This window comes from Thalassophryne amazonica, chromosome 19 (genome assembly GCF_902500255.1).
Source record: "Thalassophryne amazonica chromosome 19, fThaAma1.1, whole genome shotgun sequence".
NCBI lineage: Eukaryota > Metazoa > Chordata > Actinopteri > Batrachoidiformes > Batrachoididae > Thalassophryne > Thalassophryne amazonica.
This window is the reverse complement of record NC_047121.1, coordinates 6063817-6077283: the sequence shown is the minus strand read 5'-3', so window position 1 is coordinate 6077283 and position 13467 is coordinate 6063817. Positions and strand designations below refer to the sequence as shown.

Here is a 13467-nt window from a genome sequence, read left to right as displayed (position 1 = left end):
AGGTTTACAATAAAAAATAGGCAAGGAAAAAATAAAGCGCAAAATAATTTTCCACACACATTTATTCAAAACACCCAGCAAACTATAATAAACTGTTTTGACACTTTATAAAGGTAATTTGAGGTCTTGTGTGAAAGACTGTACAACAAAAAGGTTCAAACAGTAAACACAAATGCACATTTTGAACAATATATACAAAATGGTCTATGTTTTGTTGTCCATTGATATGGTAAACAGTGCTTTACGCAGAGAAAGCAACAGAGTTATCCAGTAACATTCACATGCAAACTAGTGGAGCAATCCTGATAGTTACACACTTTGTCTGAGCACATGAGATTGTCATCAGAGGCTCTCCATCTGCTCCTGCTTTCACTGATCGTTGTGCGTAATGGCGCAGGGCGCACTGAATATGTACTATTAGTATGTACTCATTGGAGCACCCAGGGAGCTATTCAAACGGGCCAACTAGTAACATATCTCTCCTGAAAATGATCTTTGGCTTTTCACATGAGGTAAATCTGCCCTATGATTGGATTTTGGAAAACCATGTGACGGTGAACCAATTCCGATTGGGCACTGACATTGCGCGCGTCATCACACAGCTTCTATGAGGAGTACAAAGATGGCCGATGGCTGGCTCGAAAGTCCACGGAGTTAACGTTTCAGCAAAACAAAAGTAAGTTTCTATCTCATATCATTAAAAAGTTATTTATAATTATAGTAAAGCTTGGTCTTAGCCATCGTGTACGACGGCGTCGGCCCCAGGGGGTTAAAGAACTTTTAAAAAATCATATACATAAGTATTCACACCCTTTGCTCAATAGTTTGTAGATGCACCTTTGGCAGCAATTCATTTTTCCCTCAATTCTACTCACAACACCCCATAATGACATCATGAATTTTTTTTTTTTTTTTTTTTTTTGCAAATTTATTCTAAATAATATAAACCTAAGAAATCACATGTACATAAGTATTCACGCTCTTTGCTCAATACTTTGTTGATGCACATTTGGCTGCAATTACAGCCTCAAGTCTTCTTGAATGTGATGCCACAAGCTTGGCTCACCTATCTTTGGGCAGTTTGGTCCATTCCTCTTTGCAGCACCTCTCCAGCTCTATCAGGCTGGATGGGGAGCGTCAGTGCACAGCCATTTTCAGATCCCTCCAGAGATGTTCGATCAGATTCAGGTCTGGGCTCTGGCTGGGCCACTCAAGGACATTCACAGAATTGATCTGAAGCCACTCCTTTGATATCTTGGCTATGTGTTTAGGGTCATTGTCCTGCTGAAAGAGGAACCGTCACCCCAGTCTGAGGTCAAGAGTGCTCTGGAGCAGGTTTTCATCCAGGATGTCTCTGTACATTGCTGCATTCATTTTTCCCTCAATCCTGACTGGTCTCCCAGTTCCTGTTGCTGAAAAACATCCCCACAGCATGATGCTTCCACCACCATGCTTCACTTTAGGGATGGTGCCTGGTTTCCTCCAAACATGCAAAAGAGTTCAATCTTTGTCTCATCAGACCAGATAATTTTGTTTCTCATGGTCTGAGAGGCCTTCAGGTGCCGATCACTTAGTTTAGATGGGTGGCCAGCTCTAGGAAGAGTCCTGGCTCCTGGTGGATCTGAGCTTCTTCCATTTCCAGATGATGGAGGCCACTGTTCTCATTAGGACCTTCAAAGTAGCAGAAATGTTTCTGTACCCTTCCCCAGATTTGTGCCTCAAGACAATCCTGTCTCTGAGGTCTACAGACAATTTGTTTGACTTCATGTTTGGTTTGTGCTCTGACTGTCAACTGTGGGACCTTATATGTAGACAGGTGTGTGTCTTTCCAAATCCTGTCCAATCAACTGAATTTACCCCAGGTGGACTCCAGTTAAGTTGTAGAAACCTCTCAAGGAAGATCAGTGGAAACGAGGCACCTGAGCTCAATTTTGAGCTTCATGGCAAAGGCTGTAAATACTTGCGTACGTGATTTTTTTTTCTTTTTTTTTTCTTTTTCAATGAATTTGCATAAATCTCTTTTCACATTGTCATTATGGGGTATTGTGTGTCAACGTTTGAGGGTAAAAAAATAAATTTCATCTTTTTGGGAATAATGCTGTAACATAAAATGTGGAAAAAGTGGAGGGCTGTGAATACTTTTTGGATGTACTGTAGATGGTGTGGTTAAAACGTGGCATTAAAAACACCAATGCAAGCATCCATCCAGCCTTTTTTCAACAATTCCAGCTGGTTGTCGCTGATCTATTTGTGGCAACTGTTTGATGCTATCAAGTCAGTATGTACCTACATCTCTGAGGACTGCTTCTAGCACCTTGTTATGGAGTCTAACCCGGTCCTGTGAATATGTACTTAAAGTGGCTAGTGGGTGTACATTATAAAATGTTTCTGAACACAACTTGAACATAATTAAGAAACCTGAAATTTACAGCAGTTTTACACAACTATTACTTATTGTCCTTCTCCTGATAGTACAAGTTAAAAATAGTACGCTGTGTATCTCATCTTTTCCGAGATTAGCTGTAATTAAATTTGTAACAACTTAGACCAAATACTGCCTTGAATAAGTTGCGCTGAAGATGGTGTTCATAATTAGGCTGTGATCCCTGCGAAAGTAGTGGTGATAAATTCCTGACAAGGTGCAGTATGAGTTTTTTTTTTTTCCTTCACATGAAGTTTGACTGATCAGTTTTATCCTAAAGAGAATTTTGAGCTTTTAAGTTTGAAGCCAAATGTTTGTTTTTTTTTAAGCTGGCTTCATTATTATTCCCACTGTACAGGAGATCAACACAGCAGAGAGACACGTGTGTTTGACGCGAGATGTTCAAACCAACTTATCCTTATCCACGGAAATGACCATTTCTAAGGTATTATTGAAGATGTTGCTTAATGAGAATCCAGAGGACGGCAGTTATTATATTATCTCTGTGTTCCTGCACCTAGTGGCCTGATCTTATTTGTCGTTCCTGTTGCACAACAGTGAAATACAAATTGCGATTGGGCGTGAACATTTAATTTTGTTGCGTTGCTCCTTGCAGGTGAAAACCCCGATTGTCAGTGCCAAGAGCAGTGTGTTAGTTCCAGGCCTTCCTGGTCATCAAGCCCCAGTTACAGGATCTTCACAAGGCTCAGAAAAGAGGAAAAAACATGTAGACACCAAAGAGGTATGTAAAGTGCCTACTTACGCACCATATGCTGATATGCTGATTTTTCCATCAGTGTCTTTAGCCAAAACTGCCAGGTTTTTTTTTCTCAAACTTTATAATGATAGTAGATGCACTTACTGCTTGAACTCTCTTGGATTTTAGCCTTTCTGTTTTGTCAGTTTCATTTTCAATAAATGATTGAGTTTTCCTTTGTGGAGAATTACTGCCAGGCTAAAGCTAGTCCGTTTGACTGAGGATGGAGCTGAGCTACATTGTTTACATGTACCCACAGCAGAGCTGGACGGCTGTGGAGGATCATCACACTTTAAAACCAGTCAGACTGGACATTGATAGAATTGCTTCATGTCTGCAGCCCTACAATCATCATTCCATTCAGGTGTGGGACTTGTGTCCTCAGACTGTTGCTCACTGTCCCCTGCTAACAGCAGCACGGCTGACAAATTGGAGAGAAACTTGCTAATTTCCGCAGATGTACTCCAAGAAATAACTCCAGCAGATCCTCTCAGGAGCAGCCATGTTCAGTGTTATAATCTAGGAGAAGCCAAATGGGGGAAAAATGCACTAAAATGATGTAAATTTATACCAGTATTGTCATGGATAGTATGATATGGCCCAGCCCTAGTCAATACCTTCCGCAATGCCAGCATTGCCATAGATTACACACCGTGGTTGGGTATCCAATGAGTTATTTGATTTATTTTTACATCAGAAGCATACACAATCAGTTCTAAAAAATGAGCTTTATAATCTGGTGCGACTACTTTGGAAAATACTGTGTGTGAATTCATGGTGAAAAATAAATAACAAAATTGATGGCGAGCTGCCCTTGAGGTCAAGTGAGGATTTAAAATTTGTGAAAGATATCTCTTCTTACCTCAAAAGAGTTTAGCTTCTTTATAAATACGGGAGCTGTTGGCACATCATGTTCCCCGTGAATTCATTTTTGCAGGCTTTCTTGCTCCATGGTTATCTCGCTTCATAAAAGTCAATCTGTTCCCCTCTAGATGTCAATCGAGGAGCGACTGGGTGGCATTGACCTGTCTCGAGTCTCCACCAAGAAAGGAGCTTCTAAAGAGACGCTGTCTTTACAGACAGATAATTTTGCAGTGCTGCTGGTGCAGGGCTTGGAGAGTAACGATGCCAGCGTAATAAATGTATGTATTCCAAGAAGACATGGTCTCAGACCAGTTTTAATTGCCAGTCAGAAAGGCCATAATCTAACCCAAATACGTGCTAAAACTTGAAACTCTTAAATGGTATCTGGAAGTTCAGATGTTGTTTTAGATGTAACCTCTACTTTTAGCGCTGCTGTCTTGGTAAATATTTTGTATTCTCATACAGAAAGTTCTGCAGATGAACAAGGACAGTGTGATAAAGAAAACAGTGGCTCGTTTGCCTCTGCCTGCTGTTTTACCTTTGCTTCAAGAGGTAACCATCACATTTCTAATATCCCAGCTGGTTAACGAATATTTGTACTGTTTTTGAGAAAATTGTAATCATTCATGATACATTTTAATAAGTCCCTCATTTTGTTTGGTAGCTTACAAGAAAGCTGCAGGGACACCCTGTGATGTAAGTAGAAACTTTCAATTAGTAGTTTCTGATTTACCATATTCAGTATTTCTGGGGCACGTTTCTGCTGTATAATTGTTGAAAAATAAATAAGATGCCCACTTTAGAGAATAACTGATGTCCCCATTGTACAGATGTGTATGTGTAAGGTAATATTTCTCCTGAGGTGGATATCAGGGAGGATGAGTTTAAGTGGTCAGTGAGGTACCTGGTGGTAGCAGTATGACTTGTGCAAACTGAGCAGTGATTCAACATTGGTGAACTTATTCAAACTAATCTGCAAGAGTGAAAGAGGAAGCTAACAATACTGTTGCGACACCAGCTGTTGTATGACGGGAGGGTCCAGGGGCCAGAAGACTTAAGGTCAAGGGCTACTTTTTAAGACAGTTTTACATATTATCATAATAATGACAGAAGTATTTTTAGGCCATAGTTATTTTAATTTACAGATTTTTTTTTTTCTGGGATTTGAGAACTAGGGTCACACTTACTTAGCTTTTCTCCATGTCAAGAGTCTGTCTCCAAAGTGCGTCGTCATTGACCAAACTTGTACTCTCATGCACTGATTGTTTTATCACACAGTCCTGGAATAGATATGTTTTCTGTTGTTGCCTCAGTTTCTCCATAATTTAAGTGAAATTGTTGCAGGTGATTTTCAGGAGATGGTGACAACATGAATTTTATTTCTTTCTGCAGGGCAGTGATCGCAATTAAGTGGCTCAAGGCTGTTCTTGTGCACCACACATCATACTTGGCTTCGGTAAGTCTGTACTAAAGGACTTACACAAATACGTTGAGTGTAACTGTTGTGAAAAGGGAGCACGTTATTACCTTTTGTAGAAATATGTATGTATACTGGTTGGTAAGCGATCTAGGACCTTCTTGCTGTGAAGCAACAGTGCTAACCACTAAGGCACCTTAACCAAACCTCATATTTCTGTACTGTTTAAATGTGAAAATTTAATTTCATCATTATTGACTGGGGGAAAGATTCATTCTGTGATTTACAGTCATTCATTTTCAAAAGCCCTTTCTTCCAGTAAAGGGTCTCACGGGTGGTTGAAGTCTGTCCCAGCGGGTATTGGGTGAGGCTCGGGGAAAGAAAGTAGTTTCTTCTCCAGTTGCAACTGAGTATGAGTATGGCAGTGCACGTGTGTTATTGCTGCACATGGATGTCCTGCCAGCAGCAGCTTGGAGGTCGTGATAGTCGCTAGTAATAGTGAGAAGTCAAACATCCAAGCATGCATCATCAGTCTCTATACTACTCTATCGGTATTAAAGGGAAGTGGGCGGGGCCAGAGTTTGACTCAGATGTGCATCATTATGCTCCATTGTGCCACGATGTAGAGAAGCAGAGTAAATGCTCCACATTACTTTGGCCCAAGTTAACTGGGTCACAGTAATTAATACCAACCAGATGGCCTGTATAAAACGTATCCAAACGTACGTGCATAATTGTGTACAATTTTTCATCACTGTCCTGGATGTTATCATCAGTGTTGGTGTGTTAGAATTATGTGAGAAGGATCTGTGGTGGATCCGGCTATATGGCACAACTCATTGATCCTTATGAAAAGTAAAGTATGAGACTTGACATCCTGTGCCCCCAACCTCGTGTGTAGTTTGCGTGACATCTTAGCCACTTCAGAAGAAGGCCTTCACAGTGGCGTGGTCTCACCAGTAACTGCTTTATCTGTACAACCCACAGCTCCCAGATCTGGCCACCCAGCTAGGAGTGCTGTATCACTTGATTGAAAGCAGAGTGAAGATGTTCCACAAACTAACAAAGCTTCATGGGAAACTGTATCTCCTAATGACACAGGTATGTACACCAAAAAACAAAACATGCCTTAGTGTTTTTAATGAACTCATGGCAGAGCATAATGGTGACGGCGCACCAAAGAGGGCTTCTAAAGTGCAAACTGTCTCACTCTGGTTACCAGTGAAGAACGTCTCGGATTTTAATGGCTGTTTTTATCTTTACCATGGTTAAGGCTTTCAGGGAGTTACTGGAATTCCTCATGTGGCGAGTGCCACTTGTTCCAGAATTTAACTCTCCTTCACATTAGCATACCTGGTTGAGCTAACTGAGATTGGCACTATTCGGTCACCGCACATGCTCACTGCTAACATGCGACTGTATTTGCTAACCTCGCCATTAGCATGTTCTTTAATATCAACCATCATGAGTCAGAAATGGTCCATTTCAAGTTAATGATGCATGTAGATAAGTCATCAATGGAAGAGAAGAGGCATCAATAATGGTAAGTGTTCCACATCCAAGAATCTGGTCATTTCTGGAAAGCTTCCATCAGTGTACTTGAATGTGTACAAAAATGTGTGAAAGTATCAGTGCAGTTGAGCCGTTCTGTTTGTAGGAAAATGTGTTTTTGTACTGCTGGTCATGTGATGACGTTGAGAAATTGACTAAGTAATAAGTTAAACTTTACAAACAGTGATGCGTGATTAGAGTGTACTTAACCTGACAACGGGTGTGCCAGTACAACATGGTTTGGGTTTTTTCTGAGTGGATGGTCACTGCAGAGCAATCCAGAACAAAGGGATCAGATTCATCTGTTAAAGTACTTGAGTTCTAATAGTCTAATGGCTTCTGCTAAGATGACCAATGCTCCACAGCATGAGGCCTCCCTCAGTGCTTCAAGCCTGAAACTGGAATTCAGCCATTGTCAAACCAGATATAACACTATGCAGAGGGAATCAATCAATCAATTTTTTTATATAGCGCCAAATCACAACAAACAGTTGCCCCAAGGCGCTTTATATTGTAAGGCAAGGCCATACAATAATTATGTAAAACCCCAACGGTCAAAACGACCCCCTGTGAGCAAGCACTTGGCTACAGTGGGAAGGAAAAACTCCCTTTTAACAGGAAGAAACCTCCAGCAGAACCAGGCTCAGGGAGGGGCAGTCTTCTGCTGGGACTGGTTGGGGCTGAGGGAGAGAACCAGGAAAAAGACATGCTGTGGAGGGGAGCAGAGATCGATCACTAATGATTAAATGCAGAGTGGTGCATACAGAGCAAAAAGAGAAAGAAACAGTGCATCATGGGAACCCCCCAGCAGTCTACGTCTATAGCAGCATAACTAAGGGATGGTTCAGGGTCACCTGATCCAGCCCTAACTATAAGCTTTAGCAAAAAGGAAAGTTTTAAGCCTAATCTTAAAAGTAGAGAGGGTGTCTGTCTCCCTGATCTGAATTGGGAGCTGGTTCCACAGGAGAGGAGCCTGAAAGCTGAAGGCTCTGCCTCCCATTCTACTCTTAGTGAGACATTCTCCCCTGAGAACTGACATTTATTCTTTAGAAAGAACTGAACCATTTGAGGTGCTTCTTCTGGTAGCAAGTCAGATCTCATGTCAGTGTTGCTCCACCTTCAAGGACCCAAAGCAAAAACAATGGCCGGTACTTATAGTTGCCAGTATGCCATTTCTGTCTAGTCAGCAAGAACCTGCACTTATCCATGTTGTGAAATTCATGAGGATTACTTCGCTTACTTGAACTAAAGTGCATCCCGTGGCCCTGAAGGCTGAGCTAACATTTACTTTTAGTCGTGGTGTTTTGTGCTTTTTTTTTTTATGAATGTCGCCCTCTATTGCACATGACAGACCTGTTCCCTCTTTAATTTGATGCCTTCACTTGTGACTGAATCATAAAAGGGCAAAAGTTGATCTGTTTGGGTTTATTTGCTTGTTGCCGCACTAACGCACAACTTACTCTCTACCACTAGGTGGCAACAAATGACAGCAGTAACACAGTTGGAGATGTTGACCACACTGCCAGGGTTGTGTATGTGGAGGGTAAGTGTTCTTTGACATTCCTTCTTTTCTCTACAGTCTTACCAGCCTTCATCTTCTCATCCCTTCTGGTTCCTCAGAACCATCTTCAGCGTCCGCTCCAGCAGCAGTAAATTCATTAGAACGTGCGAGTCGCTGCAGTTTGATCGCTGAACTGTTCAGTTCATAAACATGACAGAGCTGTCCAGCCTTGATCCCAGTGTTCGGCCTGTCAGAATTAGTGGGCGTGTCCTGGTGCTTCTGCTGCAGCTGACGTGCCAAGTTGACACTTGTTTGGCCGACACTCGCTGTGTTTCAGGTGTGTGTGTGTGTGAATACGAGTGACGCTGCAGTGCAGCGGGTCACGTTGGAGCTCTGTGCAGACCGTTGTCTTCTCTCTTCGTGAAGTGATTTGATGAGGCGTCACTGACTGCAGTGAATTGGTTAGGATTTATGACGGCACTGTTGTACATCATGTAACCACTCTTGACAATGCATACCACGCAAGCTTGACTCCTGTTGCTTAGCAACCTAACCAGCAGCGTTTAGATCTTTGGACCTTTGAATGGAGCATGAAGTCCCTGCACTGTTCACTCTCATTCCTCATTACCGTACTGTATAAAATGCTTTATTGAGCCACATAGACAATTGGCCTTCGTGAAATAATTACCGTGCATCCAGAAAGTATTCACAGCGCTCCACTTTTTCTATATTTTATGTTACAGCCTTCGAAAATGGAATGAATTCATTTTCCCTTCAGTTCTGCTCACAACACCCCATAGTGGCATGGGTTTTTTTGTTTGCAAATTATATAAAAAAAAAGTCACATATACTAAAGGATTAACTGAGCATGAGGTCTGTATGAGAAAATATCAGACAGATGTGTTGACAATACAGAACAAGCGTTAGTGAGGCCTGTGCAAAAAACAGGTCTGAGATTTTCCTGTACAGATGGAACAAGCAAGGTTAATAATTTATTATATGGCTATTATATACATATAAACACACAAACCTACAGTATTGCCCTAATATGAAAGCTGCTGGTGGTTTTGGGCTCATTCAGACCTGTTTGCGTCACTTCCATGAACATGCTTAAGAGATGGTCAGGTTAGCTGCTAAGCTTTTAGTCTGTGTTCTGACATACACTGTCAACTGTGGGACCTTATATGTAGACAGGTTTGTGTCTTTCCAAATCATGTCCAATCAACTGAATTTAACCCAGGTGGACTCCAATTAAGCTGCAGAAACATCTCAAGGATGATCAGTGGAAACAGAAGACATCTGAGCTCAATTTGAGCTTTATGGCAAAGGCTGTGAATACTTACCTACAAGTGATTTGTTCGTTTTTTATTTTTAATAAACATACTCAAATCTCAAACTTTCTTCACATTGTTATGGTATCCTGTGCATAATTTTTTTTTATAAGAAAATGAATTTCAGCCATTTTGGAATGAGGCTCTAACATAAACAAAATTTTGAAAAAGTGAAGCACTGTGAATTCTTGACCGATGTACGGTAAGTAAACTGGACGAAGCCTGCGTGGCGTCACTCATTGGTTTTCTATAGAGACCCAGAACAGCTGAAATGAAGCCCGTGTCTGGGTCGTGTTCACAGCAGTTGATTGATAAATTCATTAATACATGAACGGATGGTGTGTGGGTGGTTCTCCGTGTGTGACAAAAGATGCCTGAACACGCTCCGCTCTTAAAGTCCGATCCACCTAACCTGGGTGTGGGTGTTTACTAGCTTATATTTTTGGGGACTGCACCGTGGTTCTCCTCATTGTTTACGTTATTGTGGACATTAAAAGTTATGAGTCGAGTATTTTATCAGTAATTGTGGATTAAGGGCACCTAAAGGATGAAGCTGCCAACAGCTGCTAAAAGTGTTAACGCTGTTAGCATGCGACATTACAACTGAGGAGAATTTCACTCAATGACTATTGCAACAGAGACAGCTTACATGATCCATTAGGATGCATTATTCCAGGTGTTTGTAATAAAATATTCCAAAGTGACACAGTTTCCAGGACCAGCTGCAGCGAGCAGACGTGAGGCTAGACGAGAGCAGTCGTCACTGGCCTCAGCCGCCATTACTCAAAGTGAACCCCCCCCCGGTTATGTTGTCACCGAGGATGAAATCTATAGAGACCAAAACCTGTTTTTGTTTGTTGGTACCAGCTTGTAAATGTTTATTGGTTATGGAAGTAAATCTGTGCCATCAGTTTGGATTCATATTTTTAAGGTTGAATTTTTTTAGCATCAAAATATTTAGTCTCAGAAACTTCAACCAACAAAAAAATTCAATCTAAAAATATTCAACCTCAAAAAAATAAAATTAAACTTCAAAAATAGAAAAGTAGGGAGAAACAATCTATCTCTGTCTCAATCATCCAACGTTCAAGCCAATCACGTTTTGCTCCATTGGTCATGACGCTTCAAGACCAAATCAAAGGAAGACGACGTGATAAATTGCTGAACATTGGATGATTAAGACAGGGATCGATTGCTTCTCCCTGCTTTTGTTTTTTTTTTTTTTTTTTTTTTTTTAGGTATTTTTTTAGGGTGTTTTTTGAGGCTGAATATTTTGATGCTAAACAAATTAAACCTTAAAAATTCAAACTCTGATGGCACATATTTACTTCCATAATTTCTTCTCTAAAGTTCAACATTTTACCATGGGGTTCTGTGGGAATGTGCTCTGTTTTGGAGCCAGCCTCAAGTGGCCAGTCAAGGAACTGCACGCTGTCTCAGGTTGCCACTTCTATAAAATGTATAGATTTCCTGCAGATGCAGAATGGAGGAAAAATTATGGGAAAATAAAGCCATGCCCAGCTTGGGTGTCTGTCAGGCAAGTTCATGTTCAGGCTCATACACAATGTTGACCTGACCCTTCAGGGTTTTATTATTATAATCATGGCTTTCAAAGTAAGGCCTTAATTTCAATTAATTCTGGAGCCCATAACGTCAAAAACACAAGTCAGTGAGACAGTGGAGCCTGGATACCACGGCAGTCCTGTAATCCTTTATAATTGAAGGAATATGGCAAGTCGGGGGGGGCTTACTGTTGGTAGCAGATGGTGCCTGACCGACCTAATGGAGCAGATGTGTTCAGCTGATCAGGACATACATTCCTCCTGCTGCACAACACAATCATTGTTGTCATAACCGACTCAACCCACAACTAAAGTGCAAATATTTTCCTCCTCTGCACAAAAAGTCCAAACAAGTGAAGACGACCTCCCCTTGTGTGCGCGCCGACATCTCAGTGTGCAGGTTTGTCAGCGATAATGAGCTTTGTTTCTTTGACCTTTTACAGAGTCGTCTGATGAAGATGAGGCTTCTGCTGATGAGGGACTCCACGAGGACTCTGATGTAGGTTGAGATGATCAGAGAGGATGCGTGGTTTACTTTGACGTGTTGGTTTGTGGGTTAAGAACACCAGTCAGCTGTCCTTTCAGAGCCACTGGTTAGAATTATTTCAGGAGATCCATAAGTTCCTGCAGTACGTCAACATAGTTTTGCTTTTGGTGTTGATTAGTGAAGTCGCTATGATCAGTTTTAGCAGCTTCATTTGTGATGTGCAGCTGTAAGGAGTGGCTCGTCTGAGTGTACATGCAACACTTTGTAGATTAGGTCTTCAGCCCTGACATGGAAAATATTTTTGTTCCTCAGCATTGGGAGGAGGAGGAGGAGGAGGACCAAGATGACGAAGAGGACGATACAGACGGCAGAACAGAATCCAAAGCTAATGGTGAAGAAGACATGGAACACGAAAATGAGAGTGAAGAGGAATGAGGAAAGAACGCTGTTTATACACCCAGTGGAACTGAAAGTTATATATATGTATACTTTTATTTTTCATGCTTTTGATTTTATCAAGACAGAGGTTTTACAAAATCGACATTTCTTTGAGACCTGGGCAGCACGGGGCCCCCTGCTGGGCAGCGTCGCTGCACAGCCACAAGAGCAGTGATGTCACAGCACCGGTTTCCCCCACCCACCGCGTGAAGAGTGGATGCCTCAGTTTTATATTTTGGGGGGGGCAGCGGCGAAAACACTGTGCTGAATGGAGTCCTCCTCACTTTGTAAGTTGATTCTGTCAGTTGATGTGCAGCTGCACCCAGTGAATAGCTGCTGAAAATGACTGAAAAATATCTCCATCTGGCAACCGTTCGGGCCACCCCGTGTTCACGGGCCGCATTCCAAATTTTGTAACATCATATTGCTCTTACAGTATGTTGTGTCTTAACGGTAGACGAGGAGATGCTTTTTTACTCGGGCTGTGTGGGCCTCGTGGAGCACGGGACCCCGTGTGGTGTAACTCTGAATGTACAGTGACGTGTTTGTACGAGCTCTTTCCTCTCCAGCTCCTGCCACACCATCTGTGGAATTAAATGAACTGCAGAGTCTCCTGAATGCTGGCTTTCGTTATTCAGATTTGTTCCTGTGTTTCAGTTTATTTATGTGGGCTTACTTTCTGTTACCCAGCGGTCACGTTCAGACTGAAGTTAAAGAACGTGACGTACAGTCAAGGTGGTGGGGAAAAGGGGGTTTTCAAATGGCAGAATTAGACTTGAAGCATAATGAATCATGAAGTCACTGTTGAGCTAATACACTGTTTTTTTTTTTTTTTGTGCCCCTTCTGAAATGTCAACAGTGGCTTTCAGTTTAAGCCATTAAAATGGGAGGCAGGTGAGCTGAGGTGACTTTCATACATTTTCACATAGACGTTGGCTGCTGTTGCTGCTGTTCCAGCGAGTTTCAGCAGTGAGTGTTTCAAACAGCTGCTATGGTTACTGTACATGGATGTACACATCTGCCGTAGCAGTGTAACAGGAATTTAAGCCAGTGTGAGTTAATGAAGCTAACTGCTGACACTTCAGATGGCCAAATTTATTAAAGAACAAATTCTACACTTCCACCTGTATTAGCATT

The 13467-nt window shown here is 41.7% G+C and overlaps 1 protein-coding gene across 1 annotated transcript in view; it reads left to right on the top strand.

Moving 5' to 3' along the window:
* The window catches only part of wdr43 (WD repeat domain 43), a 30598-nt gene extending 17650 nt beyond the window's left edge, over positions 1–12948 (top strand). Inside the window, exons 9-18 of the mRNA XM_034159359.1 lie at positions 2781–2867; positions 3039–3164; positions 4172–4321; positions 4509–4595; positions 4708–4739; positions 5436–5499; positions 6448–6561; positions 8485–8554; positions 11849–11904; positions 12205–12948. Coding sequence (XP_034015250.1) covers positions 2781–2867; positions 3039–3164; positions 4172–4321; positions 4509–4595; positions 4708–4739; positions 5436–5499; positions 6448–6561; positions 8485–8554; positions 11849–11904; positions 12205–12327 — 909 coding nt within the window. The 3' untranslated portion in view covers positions 12328–12948. The remainder of the gene's footprint in view (positions 1–2780; positions 2868–3038; positions 3165–4171; positions 4322–4508; positions 4596–4707; positions 4740–5435; positions 5500–6447; positions 6562–8484; positions 8555–11848; positions 11905–12204) is intronic.
* The last annotated feature ends 519 nt before the right edge of the window (positions 12949–13467 follow it).